Source organism: Manacus candei, unplaced genomic scaffold (assembly GCF_025592945.1).
Source record: "Manacus candei isolate 608988 ecotype Guabito, Panama unplaced genomic scaffold, ASM2559294v1 h1tg000028l, whole genome shotgun sequence".
In the NCBI taxonomy this organism is placed as follows: Eukaryota; Metazoa; Chordata; class Aves; order Passeriformes; family Pipridae; genus Manacus; species Manacus candei.
Genome location: NW_026138076.1, coordinates 27,858,268 through 27,884,888, shown reverse-complemented (window position 1 = coordinate 27,884,888; position 26,621 = coordinate 27,858,268). Strand labels below are relative to the sequence as shown.

Sequence of the window (26,621 nt, the reverse complement as noted above, 5' to 3'; positions counted from 1 at the left end):
CACATTCTTTACATCTGGTCCCATTCTAACTGGTCCAAGAGCCACGGCATGTGCAATTTCTTGCTTGATCTGCCTGAAAGCTTGTTGTTGCTCCGGACCCCACTGGAAATTGTTCTTTTTACGGGTCACAAAGTAAAGAGGGCTCACAATCTGACTGTATTCTGGGATATGCATCCTCCAGAAGCCTATGGCTCCCAGAAAAGCTTGGGTTTCTTTCTTGTTTGTGGGGGGAGCCATTGCTACAATCTTGTTGATGATGTCTGTTGGTATCTGGCGTCGTCCATCTTGCCATTTCACCCCTAGGAATTGGATCTCTCGGGCAGGTCCCTTGACTTTGCTCTTCTTGATAGCGAAACCGGCCTCGAGGAGAATCTGGATGATCGTCTGTCCTTTTTTGAAAACTTCTTCTGCTGTATCCCCCCATACAATGATGTCATCGATGTACTGGATGTGTTCGGGAGCCTTACCCTTCTCTAGTGTGACCTGGATCAGTCCATGACAGATGGTTGGACTGTGTTTCCACCCCTGGGGCAGTCGATTCCAGGTGTATTGAACGCCCCTCCAGGTGAAAGCAAACTGTGGCCTGCACTCTGCCGCTAAAGGAATGGAGAAAAACGCGTTGGCTATGTCGATGGTGGCGTACCACTTTGCTGTCTTGGACTCCAACTCATATTGGAGCTCCAACATATCTGGCACGGCAGCACTCAACGGTGGCGTAACTTCATTTAAGCCACGATAGTCCACAGTCAGTCTCCACTCTCCATCGGATTTACGCACAGGCCAGATGGGGCTGTTGAAGGGTGAATGGGTTCTGCTGACCACCCCTTGGCTCTCCAATTTTCGGATCATTTTGTGGATAGGGATCACAGCATCTCGGTTTGTCCGATACTGTCGTCTGTGTACAGTTGTTGTGGCTATTGGCACTTCTTGATCTTTAACTCGTAGTAATCCTACAATGGAAGGGTCTTCTGAAAGGCCAGGAAGGGCAGACAATTGCTTGGACCCCTCTTCAATCACCGTGGCTACACCAAAAGCCCACCGGTACCCTTTCGGGTCCTTGAAGTATCCTCTTCTTAGGTAGTCCATACCAAGGATGCAAGGGGCTTCTGGCCCCGTCACAATGGGACGCTTTTCCCATTGGTCTCCTGTCAAGCTCATGTCCGCCTCTACTACTGACAATTCTTGAGACCCTCCTGTCACTCCAGAAATAGTAACAGTCTCGGTACTCTTATACTCCGAAGGCATTACAGTACACTGGGCTCCAGTATCTATCAAGGCCTGGTATCTCTGAGGATCCGATGTGCCAGGCCATCGGACCCACACAGCCCAGTAAACCCGGTTATCTTCTTGGTCCCTCTCCTTCTCCTGGCAGAAGGCAGGGCCCCTCTACTGGTCTTGATCAGAGCATTCGTCGTCAGAGTTTGACTTTGACTTCTTAGACTTTTTGCCATTGTCGAAGTGGACCTCCATCTTCTCGTGTTTCGGCGATCGCAGTTTCTCTTCTAAGAAATCTCCATCTACTACATAGACAACTTTTTTGTCAGTCTTCTTTCGCTTCAGCTCCCTCACTCTAGCTTCAAGCTTAGAAGTGGGTTCACCATCCCACTTCTTCATGTTTTCTCCTTTACTACGAAGGTATGCCCATAGTTGGTTACGTGACCCACGCTTAGAGTTCTCTTTCCTTCGACGTGTGAATGACAGGGATCGTGAGCAAGATCGAGACCAGGATCGAGGTCTAGGCCGAGGTCGTCTTTGTCGGTCCCGCCGTGATCTTCCCATTGGCCTTTCTTGGTAATCTCTATACCTTCTGTCCTCTCTGTCTCTAAGGTCGTCCTCATATCTGGAATATTCATAATCTCTCTCCGTTCTTTCCCTATCGTAGGTGCGTCGGTACAGGGGATTGAAGGAGTCTTCCATATTTTCCTCGATGGTTCTTATCCAAGCACACATAGTGTCCACGCTTGGTTCATCCATCTTTGGATTATATACGGGTATCAAGCAGGAAATATATGGTTTAGGGGCACCTTGAATTACCTTTTTCCACATTGGTTGCGTGCAGGGAACATTCTCAGGAACTTGGATATCATAATAATCTGGATCAGAATAGATGATCTCCAGCATGGCCAATTCCCGTAGGTATTGGATGCCTTCTTCCGCAGTCCTCCACCTTCTTGAAGAACTCTTCAGGGACTCCTTAAATGGGTATTTCACTCTTACCGCGTGGAGTATTCGGAGCCAAAGACTGGACGCCATTTTCTCCCTCCCCATTTCTTGCTCTATCACAGGGTCTCGAGCAATGGATCCCAACTGTCGTGCTTCATCACCTTCAATTACATGACTATCAGCTCCCTTGTCCCAGCATCGCACCAGCCAGGTGAGGACTTCTTCACCAGGCAAGCGCATATAATCTCTCCGTAAATCTCGAAGCTCTCTTGTGGTCAGTGATTGTGTAATTTCGCTTTCTCGCATAATTTCTTGTCCATCTCTCCCACGTAGAATCTTTTCCACCTCTCTCTTTACTCTTCCACTCCTACGTGGGACTGCTCCCACTTCCTCCCTATATCTCTCATGTGGAGGTGGAGACTGAGCATGCCGTGGAGATAAGCTTCTATATTGTTCACGCCACGGAGATGGTTTCCTATGCCGTTCATACCGTGGGGATGGACTCCTATGCCGTTCACGCCGCGGAGATGGACTTCTACGTCGTTCATACCGTGGGGATGGACTCCTACGCTGTTCGCGCCGCGGAGATGGACTTCTGCGTCGTTCACGCCGTGGAGATGGACTTCTATGCCATTCACGCCGTGGGGATGGACTCCTGCGTCGTTCGCGATACCCAGCGGGTGGAGGTAGTGAGTAATCTTTCACGTGGTGAGATAAGGGCCTCTTCCTCCAATCATTCACACCTCCAAGAGAAGGTTGGGTCTGGAGGGGTAGGGATAATTCCCCCTCCAATTGAGGGGGATGCTTTGGCTCCTTCTTTGCGTCTTTTGTAACACTGAATGTGTAGTCAGGATATAAATCATCAAGCGACAAGATACCACCGGCCGTTTGTACTGTTGCTTTCTTTTCTCTTGATGCTGTTCTGTATTCCTTTGGGCGTGCCCCTAGTTCTCTTGGACGTGCTCCTTCCCGTGTAACCGTTTCTTCCTCTCTGGTACCTGCTTCTTCTCTTCCAATCGCTCCTTCCTCAGTCACAACCACTACTTCCTCTCTCGCAGTCGCGCCTTCATCACTTGCTGTTGCTCCTTCTCCCATTGCTGCCGCTCCTTCGTCCACTACATCTTGAGTGAATTGGATAGGTTCTTCTGTTCCTTCTTCTTCTTCTTCTTCTTCTCTTTCTTCTGTGCGTTCTGGTTGGGGAGATGAGTCTGTAAGTTCCTTGATCTCTCTTACCCACGTCTTCTTCTTCTTCACAGGGGCAATGATGACCTTCCGGTTCTTAGCTTGAGTCCCGGTTCTAGTGGGCTTAGTAGAAATGGCATTGACTTCAAGTTGTGTTTGGACTCCAACTTCTGTGGACCTAATAGGGACATCACTGGTTTCAAGTGGCGTGGTTTGGGTTTCTGTGTCGACCTTAACCCTTTGAAGGTGGTCTATGGCAGCTCGATAAGCATTAGCCAGGCCCCAGCACAAAGCGGAGAATTGCATATTCGGATCTTTGTAGGAAAAACACCCTTCTGCCAAACAGTGGGCCATCTCACCAGAATCAAACATTTGTTCTGGTGTGAACTCCCAATTAATGGGGGGTGACACATGTCCTACTAATCTACCGAAATCTTCCCAAGCTCCATGCCACCCGGGGACTGGCCTGTCTGCAGCCCTTTCCAAAGTTCCAGCGAGTCCCTTTGAGGTGTGATCTTTCCTACAAGAGGGAAGGCAATGGAACCCCATTCTTCCAAGTTTAAGTAGCACTTCCAGTACCTTTATCAATGACAGTACTGTTGCAATAAGATTTATATAGTAATTAGAGCCGATTTTAACCATGGGGATTTCCTTTACCAAACCTTCGATGTCAAAATTAAAGGATGGAAGCAATTTGTTCCATCCATCCTCAAGGTCTGGACGTCTCCCTATACGGTAGCCTAACACAGGTGTAAAGGTGGCTAGAATTATAAGACAAATTAATGAAATAGCCATTGTTTTTTGTTATTATTTCTTCTTGATCCCAAAACAAACCTTTGTTTATATAAACAAAGTTTCCTTGGCTGCTTTCCCAGACTCTGGCAGTGTTCCCAGACCTGTTCCCAAAACAATAGATTGGTTTTGCAAAACAACACCGAGCTTGGCTGTCTTCCTGGAAAAACGTTTATCAAAACAAGCCAAACTTAACCAAAATATCCCACTTCTGACACCAAAAATGTTGTGCAAGTTTCGAGCTGGCTTCCTGCCAAGTCCCCGAAACTCGACAACAAGGACCTGCCTCCCAGAGAGGGAAAAGAAAAAAAAAAACCAAGCAGCCAAAGCTATAGCAAATATATATATATATATATATTACATATGAGACAGATACACAAAAGGAGAATACCACACACAGAAGGGGGGGGGGGGGGGGGAAAGGGGAAGGGAGAAGGACAAAAAGGGGCAAGGACCGAACAAGCCAACCAGCTGACCGAAGGCAAACTAGCAAAAATCTCACCACTTCCCTTCGAACAGGCAGGATGGCTAGACACGGCCCAAGGCTCTCCCCTCACGCGTGGCAGATAACGGTAGTCACTGTAGGCCTCAGCTCCAGATAAACCAGACCAAAACAGGGACCCGCCGTTCTCGAACCTCGCCGGAGAGGAAGAGGGCGAGATGCCTCCCGCTGGCCTTATTTATACCTCAAGTTACGTAAAGGAATAGCATGGAATACTTCCGTGATCACTTTTCTAGTTCCTTCCTGGTTACAAGTTGGTCTCCAGGAAGGCCTAGAGTGAAACCACCACACTTCTCCAGTGCTCTTACTAATTTAACTAGCAGTTACTCTGTAATCAAATTATGCAAAACTAAGGCTAAACAGACTAGAGGAACAAATTTGGCTTTAAAAAAAAAAGTAAAGGAATTACCAAAGTACAGTAAACTTGATTAAAAACTGTGAGTGTGTTAAGTGGAATTACTAGAATGATGCATTGCCAAGTACTGTACTCTTTCTAATTCACCTCAGGATTCAATAGCACAAACAAACACTGATTATTTAAACAGTGGGTTCCCTTACACAGAAACACCTGTCCAATTTAGATAGGAAAAAGTTAGCTAGTATAAATGCTGGTTTCTTTACACATGCTGCAGAAGGCTTTACAAACACTCCAGGCAGAGCAACTCTAGCTACATTATGCACAGGCAAACAATGACTGCGGCTGCCACATGTCTGAATGCAGCTACAGAGCTCAGATGCAGCATGTCCAACACTTCCATCATGTACAGGCTAGAGAGTGGATCCCTACAAGTGGGCACATTCAGATTTCTGGATACCTACAGCCTGGCTGGAGTTACAGCTCTGACCCTGCTGCCAGACCTTTGAAAACTGAGGACAAACATACCCAGTCTTCGCATTTTAATCAGATGTTTTCCAGGCAGCAAGCATAGAAAAGCCCAGAAAAACTCAAGAGAGGCAGACTTACATATGCTACCAGGTCTAGGAACCCCATACTCACTACCTGCATACACAAAACCAGACACATTTCCCAAAATTCCCTTGCATTTTGTTTTAGGTTTTTTAAAGTGACTTGTCATTTTCTATAGCCAAGGAGTAGGAAAACCCAGCAGTGTTAGACTGAAATGAATAAGGCAGAATGTCAAAACATCAGAATGACTGACAGAAATGAAACATTTTCCTTATTTTCTTGTCATATTAGAAAAAATGTAGGCATAACTTGATTAGCTTCCATTTCTAGATACTGTACTATGTGAACTTAACTTTCTTTATGCCAAATTCACTCCAAGTACCAACACATACACACCTCTGTCCCTTGCAGTAGATCTGCTCTGAAAGCCACTGCAGCACACTCTAACATGCTGGATTACAGGAGCGCTAACTGCCTGATCTCTCTTAATTCTGAATACTCTATTTTAATCTCCATAGAAAAAAAACAGAAATCTGGAAAAGCAGCACCATGTATGTGATCCAGGCCCCCTCAGTGCTCCCATTACACACCAAATATGCTGTAACTTATTCATTACAGTCTCACTGGCATGAAATCTGACATACCAGTATTTCAACCAGATGCAAATTTCTTTTTAAACATGGTTTAAAATGATCATTTCATAGCACTGAGATGTCAAAAACCCTAGTGGGTGGAGTGATTTCAGACACCTTTTAAACAGCCTGAAATAATACTTTATTTTACCAAATACCATGGGTACAATCTTTGGGGACACTGGGACTGTAATGCAAACTTATGCTTTTAAAGATCAGTGGTGTTTCCCAAAGAACTGAAACAGAAAACTACCTCAACGTTCACAAATAAAATGTCATTTGTTGCTTTGTTATTCCCATTTTCACCATCACAGTTCCAACAATAAACAACTGTGAGGTAATAACTGCTGCAAAAATGTGCAAGATTGTCAGGGGAAAAAAAACCAAACCAGAACATGTAGCAGATAAGCAGAGCAGTTAAAGAAAGTTCAAACTTTTTCCTAAAGCTTCTTATAAAATGATTTAAATTCTAAAAATAAGCATAAGTTCACCTGCATGCCAGCATCTATGAGAATGGCATGTCATAAAACAAAATGGTCAAAACCAACTGCTACAGCAGCCCACTTCTGACTGTTTGAAGGAGTCCCAATGTAATTGTTCCACCAAAGCAACTAGCCCAAGCAGAACAGTTAATTCTATCTGAGTGAGCAGAGGAGTGGTAAATGCACAGGAAGACTTGGAATTCACATGAGAAAGAAAGTGATCATACTGCTTTTTTCTCATGCTGTACTGTGACAACTGATCTATTTTCTGTTTGGACCTCAGCATGCATTTAGAAAACAAAATGTCACATTAATACAGTAATGTCTATGCAAATATATCTTATTTTTTACTCAATACGAAGCAAGACAAAAATGTTATAATACCATAACTGGCAAAGTTGTCAAAGATCCTTCTTGACTGATTTATTTGCCAGCTTACCAGTTTACACAGCAAAGCAGAACTTGCATGCAGAAATTGAGTACCCAAATACTATGGAGTGTACATGGCTCAAAGAATTGTATCCTTATGAATAAGAATAGCTCTGCATGAAGAAAAACCAGAAACATATTTTTGCAATTTATACAAAACTGTCAAAAATTTAGCAGTTTACAATTAAGACATTTCAGATATAAAGACTACTCCTTCCACTGTGTAATCAGGCAAAGGAGGAGTCTCAGTTTCTCAACACCGCAGTAGGTACAGGCAGCCACTGTGTCTGAGAACAAAGCTCAGGAAGCAAGCTCAGAAGCCAACCTGCAGGCTGGAGTTTGTTGGAGGGTGTTGTTTTACTGTAACTTTGGCACATAACGCTTTCTCTAACAAGTTGGTGCAGAATAGACTTTGCATTTTAGAGCCATCCCTCCACAACAGCCATTTATTTAATGAGCACTCCTGGGCGCTCTAACCTGAACGGATGCTCATTAGATTTGTGCATCTGGCCCTATCAGCAATCTCCTGCAACTTCTGATGCAAGCTGAACGCAGCAACGCACACTCCGCTTTCCCATGAATAAGGTTAACTAGTCTCCCAGTGAACAGGCAAGCAACTTTTATGGAGAGGATACGTGCTGACACTCTAATGCACAATAAAAGGAGACCCGCAATGAAGAACGCGTTCACTTCATGCATTCAAATGGATGCATTATCTTATTACAAGCTGAATCCCAAATTTCAGCTTGGAGCTCATTAATTGTCTTACGCGTTGCAGAAAGGAAAAAAAGATAAAAGGGAAAAAGCAAAGGCAATAATGGATTTCAGAGAACAGCTGAAAGAAAGGGCAGGATGAGGCAAATATATAGGGCTAGTTGAGAGAGATGACAGAAGCCACACAGCAGAAGCCATCCATACTAGCAAACTGAAACCCACAAAAAGTGGGTTGATGCCAAGTGAAAGGAGTGGGTGTACTGGGCCCAGCTGGGATGGGGTTTATTTTCTACAGAGAGTGCTGCGTTTTGGATTTGTGACTAATGCAGTGCTGACAACACACTGGTGTTTTGGCTACTGCTGAGCAGTACTTTCTTTTTCCATTCTGTTCCCCACAGTGAGCAGACCAAGGATGGGCACAAAGTTAGGCAGGGACACAGTCCAGCCTGCTAACCCAAAATGACCAAGGTTATATTCCACGCCATGTAATGCCCTGCTCAACAAGGAAAACTGAGGGAAGGGGATACTGGGGGAGGTAATCAGTGTTATTGGCTGCAGACTGGCTGTGCATCAGTACATTTGTGGGATGTGGTAAGTGATTGCATTTGCATCACTTTTTGGTTTTTCCCTTACCCGTTCCCTCACTGAAGTGTCTTTATCTCAAATAATGAGTCTTCTCACTTTTGCTTTTCCTACTCTCTTCCCTGTCCAACTGGCAGGGAAAATGAGCAAGCAGTTGTGGTGCTTAGCAGCTGGCACAGGTCAACTCACCACAGAGGGGAAGAAGAAGAAATCAGAAAAAAAAGGTGCAGGACCTATCTATCCTGTCTACCCCTATTTCTATTTTAATATGTGAGAAATATGTTGACATGAAAAAATGCATACATGAACAGGAATACTGGCTGCAAAATCACATTTTACAGCTTATACAATGAAATAGAAAGGTAAGAACTACTAACACCTCTCGATTCTATCACTGCAGTCTCATGACTCTGATAAGACTTATGACTCACCTGCCCACCAAACAGTGAAACATCTGCAACTCACTAAAATGGCACAGCACCACAAAGGCAGTTTTCTTAACAGCTTCCTTCAGAATAAAGGACCATTTTCTTTCTGTAGAATCAGCTTCTGTACAAGTGTGTTAAATTACAGACACACAAAGAAGGGATATGAGGGAGTTATGTGCACTGCTCTCCCTCCATTTACAGTCAAAGGAAAGGAACTCCTCCAGAGGACAATTTAAAGTACTTACGGTTCTGCTCTGAATCTCACTCTGAAAAAGTCCTTTTCCTTCTGTCTCCACTAATCATAGAGGTAACCAAAGCAGGACACTCTCCTAGTTTAGCCGGCTATGAGCAGTGTCTAATCTTTGGTGAGTATACTAGCCCCCTCCCCAGAGTTATCACTGGCAAAGAGAGATGTCACAGTTTGTATTTAAGAACCTCGAAGTCCTTTAGAATAATTTTGGAGGTTATGAGATTTTGCTGTCACTTCTGTCTTTATAACTGTATTTGCCACAATCTTTTCCTTCCCATCCCCTCTTCTGAACCTACCCTTGGTAAACTGCACTGTGAGGTCAAAGTTGATGCTGTGCAACCCTCTGGTGTACTTCCCAAAGAATAAATAAAGAAAGAATAAATAAAGCTGAACGGTAGATCAGTGGGCCTGTGAAGCTGGAAGATTTAGATTTTGGATTTTGGTTTGTATTCGTTACATATGGTCAATGTGCCCAGCCTTGTACCAGGCCCAAAGACAAGGAGAAGGCACTTGCAGCCAAGGGTCTGTAACCAGAAGTTGTACATTTGTTGCAGTCAGTCACGGGCGCGTCGATGTGTAGACAGTCAAGATCAATATTAAATAATAGTTATTTGACTGCACTCTGCGTGAGAAACACTTCTAGGCTTGTGGTGTCTGCTTTAATTTCTCCACCATTCTATGTATATGGCTCCTTGGTACAAAGTATGCATCAGACACACTTCCAAACAAAAACATCCACGAGGGCTGACAGTTGGTTAATACGACATTTGTAAATCTTTTCAAGAACTGTGCAACTTTGAAGTTTCTAAGCTTCTTTCAGCACTTGATCAATAGACCTACCAATAAGGCAAAGCTGTGTTCAGGAAGAATCCCATACTGTTCAACAAGCTTTTCCCTCTTCACACTGGGAAGGTCAGGAAGTCTCTCATGAATCCAATCAATATTTATCACTTGCTGGTGGTTCATATTAGCTGGCAAAGATTTTGCATCGTACAGAATCAATGGAGGAAGGTTTGGCTCTGGCATGAACCTAGTAAAAATGAAGAAAAACTCCCTTATAATTATTTTCACTCAGAAGCTAAACAACAAGGAATAAAATTTACATCACAAGTTTATACTTTCCTGAAAGTTGTATCACTCTTTCAACTAAACAAAATATTAAAAATTCATGACTTGGTATATCACTGGTAAGTAGAAAGGGAATAGGCCCTGAACTGCTGCAAAGTGTCTGTTTTCTTTCTTTGAGTATTTGCCATCACTTGTCAAAGAGTTCATAATAGAAAAGGGGTAATTAAAACTCTTCTGCACCCAAAATAATATAAAACACCAATAACACCACTAATAATAGATATAGAAATAAGACACTCCTTTTGGCATCCAGTATTAATTGTGGACCTGGACAAAAATGGGAGTGGACTGGCAGGAAGAACTCAGATTGACAGCCAACTGCCAGGAGTGATCTGGGCAGGTTGTAACCTTTTCCAGACAAACTTCGAAACTCTTGATGAAACCTCATGCTGTGCTAAAAGCAAAGTCACTGTGCTCAGCAGAGTGCCATCACAGAACAAAAGGCTCCCTTAAAGAGAAGGCCAATTCAAACTACTCAGATAACTGCGATTGAAGCAGAAACTTCACACTTACATGATCAAATGAGAGGTTCAAAACCATCGGAATAAAGGGCATTGGGCACCCTCTACATTTACTATAATATTTTCTATTTTAAATCTGCCTAAACATAGATTTTAAGTTTAATGTATAATGTGCAGCAGTAAGTTACATTAAAACCCCTGAAAAACACAGTTTACAGTTTAATACTGATCATAACATTAGCACTAGTAATAAGTTTTATGGTCTTTATTTGAAATATCTTAGGCTCATCAGTTTTGCCTAGGTTTTAATGAATTTTCTTTTGCATTTATTCAAATTAGTCTTTTTAAATAAGCCTCATGCCAGCCCCTACCATAACAAGGAATTCACAAAATCATCACTGCTGCATTTCTACAAAAACACCATTTAAAAAGCAGATTTAAAATCAAAGTTTGTGGGATGTCTTCAAAGTCATTGCTCTGCTGTAGCAAGACCAGTGGTAGAATATATACGGATCTAAAAGGAACACAGAGATGCCAAAGCTAAGAGGCTTTGAAAGTTCTCCTGCAGAACTACAACTCCCTATGTGGGAATTGAACTCTGGGAGTAACAGGAAGACCATCTCTGTGATGCAAAGCAAGGGAACTACTAGGAGGATGAACACCAAGATGACCCTAAGCAGGTGTGCTGCTGCCTTGCAGTGTTGCCTCAGCACTTGTTCCCAGCAGCACTGCTTTCCAACAGGACTCATGCCTTGCCCCCTCGCCCTACAGCTAAATCCCTCTTAGGTGACTGTTTATGGCTTGACAGCTGCCATCTCACACTCGTGGAAGGCAAAGTACTAGCAAGGTAACATCGTCATTATATCTACAAAGATCTTCAAGGTAGAAATCTGCTTATGAATGCTGACACCTTTCAGTAGCAGTTAGGACTTTCAAGCAGCGATTGTGATCTATGATCACAGAATGTAAGTATGGAGAGACAGGGCCTGCCATCTGAAAACCATTTCTCTCAGTATTTACTTAAAGCGGGAGCAATGTTGAACTCAGAATATTATGTTTTATGTCAGGCATTCTTAAGAATACTTGTACTGCCCACAAAGTAAACCTTCAATTTACCTACTTTGAGCTCAAGTACTCCAACTTAGTCTTTGGGAAAGGTCTAGGGGTTTTAGCAGAGATGAGACACAGTTCTAGATCTGGACTGCTCAGACTACCACTTACTTTGATAGGTCTCTGCCCCTTCCAGTGGAATGTAAACTTCCAATACATGCTTACTATACTGACTAACTTTACATATCCTTATTACAATGACTACACTTAAGAAATTTAATGAATTCTCAGTTCATGAAATGTTAACTTTATTTAAAAAAAATACCGATAATCCTGTTTTCCTTCTTTGTCTCTCATTGGTACCGTGCACCTAAAATAAAAAGAAAACAAGTGTGGTAAGAGGTATCACAGAATTAGTTTTATGGCAAAAACACAGAACAAAAACTCTGCCTCATGAAGATCAGGAGAGCCTCTTAAAACCACTTCAAAGAATGTGTGCAAGTCATTGAAGAGGGCAGTCACTGTCACACAGACACTGCTGTAATGCAGCACACAATCTGCTGTGAAAAAGCCTCAGCTTTAAATTACTACCTGTGAGGAGACTATGCTTGTGAACATTACCTTGAGAAAACAAAAGCTGAGCAATTCTGTATTACATCTCCTGATCACGTCACTAAGTATCTGGGGCACTCTAAAGTGGCTATTCCCATGTTCCTCCAAAATAAAAACTCACCCAAGCTTGGAATCAAAGGCTCTTGTTTCATTCAGAATTGTTCCCCCATTTTCAAGTTCTTCAATTTGCCTCTGTATTTCATAGTCTGACAGTAAAAAAAGAAAAAAGAGTAAGCTTGTTAGACTACACTAATAGCTTTCATGCACTCCACTAATTCATTTTTCACTGCTACACAATAATGAAATAGTTTGTTGTTTTAACCTCAATGAAATCAACAGCAGTAGTTATAGGCAGAATTATCAGTCACTGTCTCTCTCCAGCACTGTTTCTTTCTTTGTGTGTTTTCCTCATCTTCTTTCATTTCCTTTAAATGGAAACCATTTTCTCCCAGGCTTTGCAGCAAAGCCATACATTCCTAGTGACCTTGTAGTCACTCAGTTCAGTTTTCTTTTGGAGATGTAACAATCATGTTTTCTTGCTCATACCCAAGCTGCATCTGAACTTCACACACATCATGTACCATCCCCAGTGGAAAGTAATTCTCTCCATTGGAGGACACGAAACCACTGTTACCATATATCGGTACTAAACATGCTAGGAAGAGAGTTTACCTCCACAAAACCTGCACACTAACATGGTTGTTATTTCCAGAGTACCCTGTAGTAAGATCTGTTCTATCAGGGAGCAGCAAGAGGGATAAACCAGGAGTCAAGAGTGACCAGAGCCCAGGTAGTGCCCTCACGCTCTGATACAGTCCCAGTCCCAGTCTGAACAGTGTGGGCAGGGGTGTGTCCTACTAACACAGGGCCACTGACAGTCTCAGTCAAGGTGAGGGGGTGAGCCGAGTCCAGGGTCCATTCAGGGAGTTCAGTCAAAAGCAGCAGGAGTTAAGTCCTGATACAGGACTGGGAACGGGACTACAAAATAGGTCCAAGGTTCTTTAGAAGACAGGACTGAAAACTGGCACACCTATGATGTGGCAGCTCAGGCACAGCCTAAGCTTAAATGGGACTCCTGTACCCACGGGCAAGGTGCATGGAACAGACTCACAGGTGAAGCCAGTCAGGGCATTTAAAGTAAATTCCTGCATTCAAGAGCTGACATATTTCATCTCAGACCTCATAAAACATCTACAATGCTCTTGTAATTAAGCAACCACCATTTACCTACTGCTTTTGCCAGAAATCGTATGCTATTGATATTCTTCACTTCAGTCCTCACTCCATAAGGCTCTCCAGGGTGATGCACAGAAACATTGGCATCCACTCTCAGCTGACCCTCTGTAAAAGGAAATTTTATCAACAGAACCGTCTGCCCGGTACACTGGCGTTAAAAACTGCATGTTATGTGCAAAGTATTAATAGCAGACTTCTCTATGTTCAGAAAGGATCAACAACCATTTCATCATAGCTTTCTGCTTCTGATTCTACTTCAAGGCATTGCCTTGAATAATTCAAAATATTTCTGAGAATAATGCTTGTGCTTTTTTAAATTTTTTTTAAAAATCACGGTTCACAAATCCTCTCAGAAAACTGCATGGTGCAGTGCAGCACAGATCCTCTAAGCCATACAGTGAAAAGAGCTTCTGAATCACAGCTCTTAAATAAAGGGCAGAATTAAACAAGCAAAGTGGCGGATTGTGAGCTTCCATTCCTCTCAAAGCAGCACAAAAATACCTTTTAGAATTACAATTTGATGGATATATACTATCCTGGCATGGTACACAAGAACTTAAGGTTATGTTGAACAGATTTACTAAGGTGTTCTTGGAAATTTACAGCTCAAGGACAAAATGTGAGAAGCAGTGGATTTTTTGGTAATTTTCTCCTTCTCCTTCAAGAAACTGCAATCTTACCCCCCAGAATGCCCCTGGCTGCCAAAAGCTGAAACTGAATAAAAAGTTTTATATAAAAGCATCCTGCAGTTTTAGTCCAAAATGGACTAATGTCCTTAGAGATCTTTAGTAACTCAACCACAACTAACTTGTAATTTTATCTTTCTAAGTATTGCCCCTCTAACAACATCCCTTCTGAGAAGAAAAGGCTTGCCACAGTTATCAACTGCTGTGAATAAACAAACACTGGAGGTTGTATTACATTCTGGAATGTTAAGAAACATTATTTTTCCCACATTACACACCTGTAGCCTTTTCCTGTGTTTTTTTTTAATTTATTTTTTTATTTCAAATACAGATGAAAAGAAACAAACACCTACTATGTAGCATTATTAATGAGAGTGCAAAATAGCTCAGTTAAACCTGTGAAGACAGCTACGGCTTCAGAATCCATTCCAGTCAATAGATTTAAATTGACTAGAGAGGCCTGGGTACAATTTGTAAGAGCAGGCTGGAGGATGGCACACTAATTTCCTCTGTCTTCATAGAGTCTTGCCAGACATGCAAATGAAGAACAAAGGTGTTGGAATGACCCAACATCTCTCTCAAGAGAAGTGTTGTGCATGTGCTCCCTTTTTGGGGTGAAACAGGTACTTGTTCCAAAAGAGGAACAGTCTTGTCCTGCCCTTGTTTTATTTTGAGACACAACCTGTTTCTACTTGGATGTACGCAGACAATATATCTGATTGTATATCGGATGTATTGTAGACAATAACGTTAATCAGGCATAAGCAAAAGGAGAGAAAAGCTGCAAATGTCCTTAAAAAAAAAATCTTTTTTTTCCTTTAAGCCCAGCTTATTTTCCTTTCACTTTGCAATGAAATAATCTTTTCATCTGCTTGTTTTTAATGAAATAAAACCTGATAAAACTGGGCACTTGTCTTCCCTGTACATGCAAGTAGAATGAAGGTAAATTATGAGGATGTAAAGCCTTTATTTGAAAAAAAAGTAATTACAATGAGGGAAAACCACAGCAGAAAGACCCTAAAACCTTCACCTTGAAAAAAAATCCAAATACTTTTAAAGCCATCTATCCTGGAAGAAAAATATTTCCAATACTCCTATAAAGTCAGAAATCTCTCTGTGATAAAAGGTATCATCATGCAATTTCCAATGGCAATCTCAGGGCCAAATTCAATAGTTATAAATCATGGTACATATTTATGCCCACAAAGGCCCTTGAAGAAGCATTGCAAACTGTCTGCTTAATATTGACAACCATGCCTCATTTGATATGAGAGACACTACTGTGAGAAAAGATTCAGAGAAATAGATAATGTCTAGCAATTATTATTTCCGCCTACACTAAATTAAATTTGCATCACTAGCCAACATTTACTGGATCCCATTTATTGGGTGATACATGGGCCACTCTGACTCAGTTCTCTAGGAGACATCCACTTGTATAATGGACTGAATTTGTTGCCAGACAGTGAGGCCAACTGTCACAGGCAAAAATATAGCTTACACTGTGAACACTAATAAGCGGCTGATAATTATGTGTATGTGTGGAGGGGATGAATGCCTAAAACCATACTTTTGGACTCTCGAGCAGAAGCCTGCTGTATGCCAGCTGTAACCATGGGCTGGTTGTAAATTTTGGTAACATTAGGACTGAGGAAAAATGGCATGACCTGAATTTTCCAATTAATAGAAACACATGAGGCAGAATCACCAGTTAGGAGGCTGAACACAGGCTATGCTTCTGCAAAAGCAGAATTGGGGTCTTAAAGTTTCAGAAAGAGCCGGTGCCAGAAACAGGGGTTCCTACAAGAGGAAGCAGGTCTCAGAAAGATAGGTAATCTTGTCTAAAATTAACCCCAGCACCATGTCTGTGTCATGCTGTCATTTACTCCATCCCATCCACAATAGCAGCCCAAGTTTATTTTCTACGCTGATTTTATGACTAGCTGAGATCTAAAAGACAACTTAGAAGATGATCCATGGTCCCACTACTTTGTCCCTTAACTTCCATACTCTACAATTAATCCCTACTATGGATCTTCTATGCTGCAGTGCTGTGGCAATCAAGATGGAGACAGACAGGGAGGAGCACCACAAGAACCCTGGGGACATTTCTTCCTGCCTAGGTTTATTCTGTAAAATTACTGTGTGAGGAAATATAACATCTAGCACGGCAAAGCTCTGCAGACAAAGGCAGGCCTATAAGGAGACCTGAAGCATGGCAGACACTAGGACAGACTCTGAGGACTGTAAAAACAACAGCTACAAAAGGCTATGCACTATAAACAACCACAGAGCAAAATAACCAGAACCTGCAAAACTCCTGCAAATGCAGAGAATTACTGGTGACAAAGAAACATGCCCTTCCCCCTTCAGTACCTGCCATGACTGCCTGGCTGCTCCCAAGTGTTTGAAGAATGAGCTGAAGCTCTCTGACTGCTGCAGCTGCTTCCTCCCCACAGCACATATCAGGCTCCATGACAACTTCCATGAGACCAACTCCTATCGGGGAAAGAGACAGGAGATTTTCAACAACAGCTTTTGATCTTGGCAACTGGATAAACACGGGAGAGAACTTGGGCTTTTTTCAAAACAACCAAACAACCATATACCCCCATGTATTATTTAGTAACTGTCACTATGGGCATAGCTGCAGACTACTATAAAAACTTTTCCTCCTTTTTTTTAAAGTAACAAACCATAGACAATCCTCCATCCTTTGATCACATGCAGATCAGAAGGACCCATTCCTCTTCTTTCTCTAGAAGAACATTTAAAGCCAATCGAATTCCAGATTCAGATTTATTTATCTTAAACTAATTTTGGAAATGACAGAACTGTAAACAGATGTAGTCTAAATTTTAGCTTCAGAACCTAGCTTTAAAGAATACGAGCAGGCACAGCCCTTAACTTCAGTGGACACCGAGCACTGTGTCTCAGTTAGCCAGGCTAGTCAGGCTGCTGCCCATGTTGTGTGCTAATTTGGATCTCTTCATTTACAATTTCCGAGTTAAAAGAGAAAATTTACATTTTTTTCAAAGCTAATAATTAAAAGAAATGTCTGACTCATTCAATGACAAATTCCCACAGCTGCTCCTTCTATATACAAACTTGATTCCCTAGGTCTGTGATATTTTACTCTTTTTTTTAAACAAGACATACAGTGCAAGAGCTTAAATAGCTGAGTGGCTCTGTGTGAGCGACACATATAGTTTTGAGCAAACTGGAGCCAAGAGATTTCCAACTTGCTATTGCCAGTTGCCATCAACCAACAGCAATGGGAAAGGTCCACTGGCCATTAAAAAAATCAAGTATTCATCTGCTTCTAATGTAACAGCCATTTTGGTGAATTTTTACTTGAAAAGAGAGAGACATAAGGCTGTTTTTATTTTTTGCCTGTTTCCTGTCACCCATTTACCTTTAAAGACTCATCTTACAACAAAAGGAGGAAAAAAAAGGAAAATAATCCAAGCCTACCAGCCCTGTTCAAGTCCACAAGAGTCTGGCTCCTTGTGTCATCATGGAGACTTTTTCCACTGTCTTGCTCCAACTGAATTTGTTTAATCCTCACAGTTTTTGTCACCATCTGGCTCATCTTGCTGTCTATGCAGAGACTGTACGACAGACTTCCATTCACCGCAATAGGAACTCTTTGCTGAGTGATTTGATAGCCAGCCTGTCAACAATATTAGCTTTATATTCAAATGAAACATTCAGTTTTCACAAAGCAGTGTCATGGCCAAGTGCAAATATTATTGACTAAGAACAAAGCTGAAAATGCAACATCTTCCATAGGACAGAACACATGCACACATAAATTCAGAAGTTATTTTCCTTAGATGGAAAGGAAGCAAGCTAGAAGATGGGTCTAGAATTCAACATAACTGTAAAAAGCTGTAAGTCTGAAAAAATAAGAGCACTCCTCAATTCAGGTAAGCATACACACCATACTAACGATGAAATAATAAATAATCAACTGCACAATCTCTTGCCAAGGATTACAAACTTCTCAGATACTGCCCTGGGGCAGGAAATGGACTGGAGAGGTTCTTCCATGCCTGTGGTTCCGTGACCATGTTAAATCTTGTTTGAAGCCAGTTACTCTACTTCCACCCCCAAGCTGGGACTATCACTCATCCTCCCAACAGGCTGAATATCCGTCTCTGTTTGTTCTGAACTGCATCATTAGAGGGAAGGGGTGGGGCCATGGAAATCAAGAAAATGAGAAAACTCAATGTCATTAATGTAGCAATTTAAAAGACAGGTACTGCGACCCCACATAGGGCACACAGCTGACAAATGCCCGCTCATGCCTGGGACTCCACTCCAAGGGGAAGCTGCTGGCCAGAAAAGGGGCTGCCAGTGACAAGGTATTGGTATAACTGCAACAATGTAAAAATACAGGAGTGAATCACTGACAGCTGAGGTGGGGTCCCCATCACTTCTCCTCACCTGCTCATGGCACTAGTGGTGAGAATTAAAAAAACGTCTGCCAGACGCAAATGAACCGGGAGGAGCATCTGCATATTTTGCAGGGATGACAAACTTAGTCTGAAATGCAGAGATAGTGACAGGGCATTGGAATGGAGAACAATTGTCTGGCCCTGTGAACAGCTGAATTTATATATGCAACAAAGTGCATGACCTTCTGGTCATAATGACTATAAGAAAGATAAAATAACTGACTCTATGCAGCCTGTGCTAATCACACAGCTCTTCTCATTAAAATGATTTTTTAAAGCTTGAAATAGTGAGTGACAACAAATAACATGAATCCCATTTCCCATCAAAAGCCTCATTTTCAGGAGTAACAATAATCCCATTGTCAAATGACCCTAAGAGCTGGATTTATTTGTTCTATACAGCTCGTTAGCTTAAACTCTGCATCTTATTAAAAGGTTCCTGACTAGACTGTTCACTATGAAACACAGGTCTGGCAGTTTATTGTCAGTTCTTAAACTACAGAAGTCAGCCAGCAGAAAGCCAGAATTATATGTTTCAAGACAATAAAATGTGTCAGCATCTCCCCGACCAAATTTCCATGCTTATATGACCAGAGGATCCTGTAACTCATGTCTGCAGACAATGGCAGCCCACTTGGTGCTCACACCTTCTTCCACCTCAGTGTTCTCCTCTTAAGCACATGGATGCGGATTCTTACCTGTGAGAGCATTCATCCCTTATAGTTTCTATGCAGCAGACTGATAGAAGACATCACAAGAATAAAAGAGATTGTTTTCAGTTTAACAGCACAGGCACTAAAGGTAGCCTGCAAACAAATCTGTTATGGTTTTGGTGTTTCCTTATGATGTGTAGAGGAATTTTGAAAGTCATGTTTATTTCCTGCTATTCACTTTTTTCTCCTTCAGGTCTTGAAATGGGCATTAAGATAGTTCTACAAGCTAAAAAAAAAGTACTAGCAATTCAAACTGCTAAGTTTGCATTTCACAGTCCGAGGAGATCACTACAGAGCCCCCAACAAAGAGCTCACAAATATTAGCAAACTTATCTCAAGAAACCAAATCAGAACTACAAGCCACAAGTTTCCAATGTAGAAGAGAACAGAACAGAAATCTCATCTTAGATCCAGGTCTCCACTGGACAACTATAATGTAATTGTCCTTCAAAGGTGGGGAGAAATTGTATTTGGAAACGTTTTGTGTAACTTCAAAATATTTCAAATGTCTGAACAAGAGTGGGAAAGAACGTAATTTGGTTAATAATACAGCATCCCTACACATTAATTTGGGACCTGAGAAATCTCCCACTCTGCTTCTTTGGATGTCTAAGACACCTCACCTAAAGAGAGAATCAGCTAACATGCCTGGTTTTTCTCAGATAAAATAAAACCAGTTTTGTTTTTTTTACTGCAATCATCAGATCTTCACCCCAAAAACAGAGAAAGCAAAACTAGTGTCCTCCCTTTGACAGAGTGATAAACTGAACATTCAGTACAAATAAGCTGACAGATAAAAAAAGTTTAAAATTGGAAAGGTTTAATTTCATTAAAATAGAAAAAAAGGCTCAAACACTGCTGGATCCTGTTGCAATGACCAAAGTCAGGTTCTTAAATGATATCAATATTTCAATACATCCATATAAGTGCAGCAAAACACATTTGACTTCCAGTGACATCTTCTACCCAATACGAAAGCTACCAATAAAACATATTGCAAAGACTTAATTTCTCAGTTGTTTTTGTTTTGGTTTGGTTTTTTTCATTTATTGGAACCATGGCTGAGGAAGTTTTGAAGGGAAATTAAATATTTTTAGGTCCCTAAGCCTGGGCAAAAAAGGGACTACTATGTTTATCCCACTGAACCTGTGTTTGTTATACATTCACTTTAAATGAAGGACTATTATCAGAGTGCTTTTACCCTAACAGACAATTAGTACTAACCACCAGGAACGGACAACTTAAGGGACAAAGCAGCTCCAGCTCCCAATTCAATTACATTAAGCTACTGGAATTGTGCAGCTAAGCAAGGAGTCAGCAATCAGAGCAATCATATTCAATCAGTGAGCAGCAGGGTACAGCTGCCTATTTCATCAGGGCACAGCATCTGGAGTGAGCAGAGCACTGACTGAAAACAGAAAAAGCATCTCTTCACTCATGCCCCACTGCCATCCATGCTCCAGACTTGTCCTTTCCTACAGCTGCAGAGGGACCAGCTATATGCATACTTACAGGCAGATCTGCATAGAAGTAGTGTTTTCTGTCAAACAAGGACTTCTTGTTTATGCTGCACTTGAGTGCCAGGCCTGTCATCACTGCTGCTTCTACACATCTCCTGTTGAGAACCTAAGGAAAGATGACACATGGATTTGCTCAGATATTCAGTATGTAACAAATGTGTCTCCCACACACTGCCTTATAAGGAGCACATATTCAATTTTGCTTGCCTTCAGTCACCATTAGATCTCTTTCCTTGTGTGGGTAGTTCTTACTCATCATTAAAGTTGTGGTAGCTATAAATCTGCAAAGCTTTAAGATGAAAAAACAAGCTGTTCAGTCATTTTGTCATACTACATAAGGAGATGTACACTGTTCTGGCTTGCTACTTTTGCAAATGTTCCAGTGCTTTTGAATCTTTGAGGGTACAAGAGACAAATCACAGTCAATGATAACTGACTTGTAACTAGCTGTCAGCTCATACTGGGAATTGGAAACACAAGGGATTTGCACTAGGGACTGCAGTGCCATTTCAGTAAAACACTTCAGAAAAACCGTAACCACAGAACTACAGTGAATTCATGAGTATCTACATATACCATAGATTTTAATACTTTGCTTGACTAGGATGAAATGAAGCACACTTACATGCTTTGCTAAACAGAATCCAAAAGACATCAATTGATTCCATGGCAAATATACATGTTTCCAGTACCCAGGTAATCCATGGGATTAAGGTTCTTGCAGAATGCCACGTGATCTGAAGACCCACAAAGGCCTTCATGAAGAAATAAAGGAGTTAAATGTGGTTTCTCACCAGGGACCCATCACTGTCAGCACTACATCCTTGTACCTCCTCAGCAGGGTCAGGATCCAGATGAGAAAGAAAATTTCACTCCAAAAAGTACTGACAAGTTACATTGTTTTCAGATGTGCTCACATTAATTTAACAGCTTGTTTAACTAACATCAAATAGATGAAACTGAAAAGGAAAAAAAGACTGAATTTGTTTTAGTACAACTCTGACATGCTCACACTTCCAGCATTTTGAAACAGGAACAGAACTTTATCCATCCTGTACTGCACTGTACAGCTGCCAAGAAGTCTACTTCCAGCAGGACCATTAAAGGGGTACATTATGCAAAAGAATGTACATGACTTCATCTGCATTGACCAGAACATAAAATAAATAATGTTTTATTCCACGTTTCTGACAGTATTTACTTTTTTAAATTCTTCAACCTGAATTCTGAAAACATATTAAGCAGCTGTACATTTCCCATGATCCCACATCTTCAGCTGGAAAATTACTCTCTTTGCTTTACTCATTTAGTATTTAAAAAATCGAAATAATAAGAGAGAATATGGGAAACTGCTACTGTAACAGAAACTTAAAAAATTGCTTATACAGAAAAGAAATTAAATATTTAAGACATTTAACAAGGGAACTTTCAGATCTTTAGTGTAGCTATATATGGCTAACCAGAATACATCATCTGTTCAGGCATATTTTATTTATTAAAAAATTTAAAAGATACATAAAGCAAATTCTAAACGAGAAAAAAAGAACAATCTCCTTTGAAATACTGATCCATGAAAAAATGAACACAATTAGTCCTGACTTGTAATCTAAAGCAAAACTGGTGACTACGAAACATTAATTTATTTTAGTAGCATAGCTGCAGCTCATTATATAGTAAGCACTCCTCTTGTCAACAATTAAATGCTTCCAGACAGTAAAGATATTTTTTTTTATTGTTTAAGGAATTCTGTAATCGTGCTAGTCAAAGTGATCATCGTTTAAAATATCACCATAGTTCTAAATACACAGGCAAATTTCCTCCTACTAAAGCCTATGGCACAGTCCTGCTCAGCTTTACAAATTAGTGAGGACCATGCCAGTCAGTCCCTTAAAAACTGGTCACTGGAAACCCATTAAGGTTCCATAATAGCCAAATCACTGTATATGCACCACTACTCATTCAACTTCTATGCTACTCCTTTATCAACCTCTGTGGTGATAGAAGGCATTGCAAAGCAGATCTTTCCCACTATGGCATACTGAAATGTCTACCATGCCAATCTTTTTCCTCTGTCCTGTGTCACTTTAAAAGGGAAAAAACCCCAATGAGATGACTATCTACTTCCTCAAAAATGAAAACTTATCTGTTTAATACTGCTTCATTTCTGAAGTGACTACTACTACCCATCCCAGTGATCAAGGCTGTGAGAACAAAGCAGAATTGTTTAAGCAAACTACTACTTTTCCTTCAAACAAGCCTGGCTTTTCAAATAATCTGCAGTGATAAACATCAATTCAGTATGTGAAATTTCCCATACTAATGACCTAGAATAAGTCCCCCAGCTTGTTTATGCAGTAGGCTGTTATTAAGTTGACAGCTTTGACTAGCACCAAAGATTTAAATTACTGGCTTGAACTGACAAGCTGCATGGCTGGTATGTTAGCAAAGTGTTGGCCTTGAAAGCAGGCTGTGTACTTCCTGCCACAGCTATGGACAAAACACAAGAGTCTATAAAGGCTTCTTCAGTATTTCTGGTCCTCTAAAATGGAAGCATGCCTCCTAATATTTAAAAAAATCCTAGAGAGCTATCACAAAAAGCAATGTAAATTGTATTGGAAACTCATGAAAAACCTTACCAATGGCATCACAACAACAGCACCGTTTCCCTTGTAGCTACCCTATTCTGCTAGAGCACCATGGTAACTGAGGGCTAAACAGCTCATTCTTTAACAACAGGTTTACTCCTTATATTAATACATTAAAGAAAGATGGCACCCTTTTAGGTGAAGATATACATTTCTATATTTAGTAAATTACCATTTTTATATTTTAAAGAGGGTAAGTATGCATCTTCTTCTTTTGCTAATGAGTATTATATAGAATATATAACTGGGAGAAAAAAAAGAAGAAACATCTAGATGTATCTCCTGGAAGAAGTTTATTTTTGTTACCTTCTACCAAAAAAAATTATTTTTGCAATAATGTTTGCACTCAGGTAGCCTGTATTACAGAATGAAGTACTGCTTGTACTAAAACCAGTAAAATCAAAGTAATTCCCCAGAAATTTTTAAAGGTTTTGATTCTAGGTCACACATTTTAATAAAGTAGATTTAATATTAACTGACTATCTTAAGACCTTCAGTCCTATTTACAATCATGAAAAAAATCAGCATTAATCAGATTAACTACAGAACTGTTTTCCTAAAAAAACACTTAATCTTAGCTCCTTTTCATTCAAAGTAACAGCTGAAAGGAGGAGGTAGTGCACTGTACTCAGACAGCTCTCTGTAGACCAGGCAGTAATCTTTAGAAACCTCATCAGATATATCTAATCGTATTTCCCAGTACTCCCATTTCATATCACTCTGATTTTTATTTGCTTCCACTAATGGATATATTCAGTCTTACTATTCTTGCTGTGTTAAAAGTACCAGTTTGCTGCAATACATGGTTCTTTGAAGTGCAATCATAAGTTAAACTTGAAAATAAGCTACTCTTATATGTACTTAGTCCAAATGTAATCGTGGCTGTTCAGTCTGACACTGTAGATGAGTACTTCACTGCAGCATTCTGCCTTGGCATCCTCCCACACACAGAGAAGGGACTGACTGCCTTGTAGGTATGCATGTACAGAATGTACATAATATAAATGAAGACCTGACCATTTCCCAAATGAGCCATTTATTTCAATAGGTTACAATGAGACTCCATCCCTCTAAGAATACAGTGAAAAGTTAAAAAACCAAGTCAACTAAATCTTGTCATTGTAAGGTCTGCAAAGAACTCACGTTCCAAAACCTGAGATCTCAAACTGCAGGTGGAATTTAAAAAGGCCAACTTCAGTTTAGGGTCTTCTGCATGTCAGTCCATCATCTACTTTACAGCATGTTTCCTGTCCCAATATGAACACTATGTTCTTACCCCAAAGGAAAAAGGCAAGACAGTAGAGGACAAAGCACCAAACGCTTCAAATTGAGATCTTAGCAGAAAGAGATTTCAACTTAAGAGAACAAAATGGCAACCGAGAATCTGAAAGAGCAAAGAAGATGGGGGGAGGGGAATTTAATGCATTTTTTAACTTTACCTTTTATACAAACATTATTATTATTATTGCTGACCTTCTCTGATGGCAAAGTTGGTTTGTGGTGATGCAGCACGCATTGATTCAAGTTATATCTTAAAACCAGGCAGTTCTGACATTAAGAAGTACCCAGGTCCCAAACACATTACTTCATGTGTACTCAAAAGAATAAGAGGGCACACTTTCTCAAAGCTGAAGAGCTAGCCTGAAAGCTTGCATCACGAGGCTTAGAACTGGAGAAAGCACCTTCTAGTGTCAGTGATGACCAGAAAAATTCAGCAGCAGTAGGAAGAAATGTTGACCCCCGGGAGCAAGAAAAACAGGAAGGTAATACCAGATACAAAGCTATTTAAATAATGACACACTTACGGGTTTGTTAACCCACAGGGAGTTGCTAAAAGAAACACAAGAGGAAAAATCCATTCAGACCACTGTGTGGGCAAAGTGCTCAATGGTCTCAATAGAATAAATCTGTTCTCTGGGGTCATAGGAAAGCAGCCAATCCAGTGGCATTGCCCCAAAACACTGATCTTTGTATGTCAGATCCCAGCAGCAGCAGCTAAAAACAAAGTTCTACCATTCAGGACCAGTTCCAAGCAGGACAACCCACAGGGAAGACAGGACAATGCAATGGTGATACAATGGTTCATGATATCCAGAACCAAAAATTGTGCTTATATGATGTTACCATAAAGAAGTCCAGTATCTCTTGAACATCCAAGCCCTCCCTTTTGACAGCAGTCTTCTGCATCTGCCACATGGGTTTTTTTGACCTGCCATAAGGATACTCCTTCTTTTATGCCAGCTGAAATTTAAACCTTTACTAATGCTATCTGATCCAGGACAAGTTAAATACAGGAAGATCCAGTGAAAACATTTCACTGCTGCTGGAGGAAGTGGACTGAGCAATGGCTAAACCCTAAGTTACAGAATGTGATCAAATACAAAGTCAACAGGAGCCCTGAAGTGAACCTTCTCAGACCTTTTTTTTCCTACACTGAGCTCCACAAAAGAAGGCCAAAAAAGGTTTTTAAACAAGAACAACATCTGCCCTCTTCAACATAACAGAGATAATGTTTAACTTCTTAAATGGAGACAATTCAGAGCATTTAGGACCGAACAGGTTATAAACCAACCCCTGCCCTGCCCTGTTTATCCTTGCAGAGCCTTTGCTTGTAGTCTTGGTGGAAGTCAGCTCTCTGGTTTTCCAGTTGTAACAAATTCTGACCTTTGATACACATTGACTGTCATTTTCTATTATTTCTAAGTTTTGGGTATCTGCCCACTGCTCCTTCTTGCAATCTTTGTGTATCTGTGAGCTCACACTAGATACATGCTGAACTCCCAGCCTTTCCTCCGACTCCCTCGTTCCTTTTTTTCTCCAACTGCTGTCTCCTGAAATATGCTTATTTGTTCCTCAGAAAGGTAGCCACCTTTCCCTGCAGGCTGACTTAGCTCTCTTAAGTGAGCACAACATACAAATGGGAGTAAACCAGAAGTGGTCTTTCACACGTTGATACAAGAATTCACTGATTCAGGAAAACAATATGTGACAAGTCTTGCAAAGAGCTATTAAGAAAGCAAACTAAAAAAGTTGTTCTGGAACAGCAG

At 41.0% G+C, this 26,621-nt stretch overlaps 1 protein-coding gene across 4 annotated transcripts in view; it reads right to left on the bottom strand.

Annotated features, from left to right (window-relative positions):
- GATB (glutamyl-tRNA amidotransferase subunit B) overlaps nt 1–26,621 on the bottom strand; it is a 49,654-nt gene that overhangs the window by 13,171 nt on the left and 9,862 nt on the right. The window contains exons 3-9 of one of the 4 annotated variants that reach the window (XM_051790598.1): nt 20,922–21,035; nt 17,711–17,909; nt 16,613–16,735; nt 13,542–13,655; nt 12,436–12,520; nt 12,028–12,072; nt 9,904–10,093 (exon numbers count right to left, since the gene is read on the bottom strand). In XM_051790598.1, the coding sequence (XP_051646558.1) occupies nt 9,904–10,093; nt 12,028–12,072; nt 12,436–12,520; nt 13,542–13,655; nt 16,613–16,735; nt 17,711–17,909; nt 20,922–21,035 (870 nt within the window). The remainder of the gene's footprint in view (nt 1–9,903; nt 10,094–12,027; nt 12,073–12,435; nt 12,521–13,541; nt 13,656–16,612; nt 16,736–17,710; nt 17,910–20,921; nt 21,036–26,621) is intronic. The other 3 variants (XM_051790599.1, XM_051790600.1, XM_051790601.1) reach the window with 3 other exon arrangements.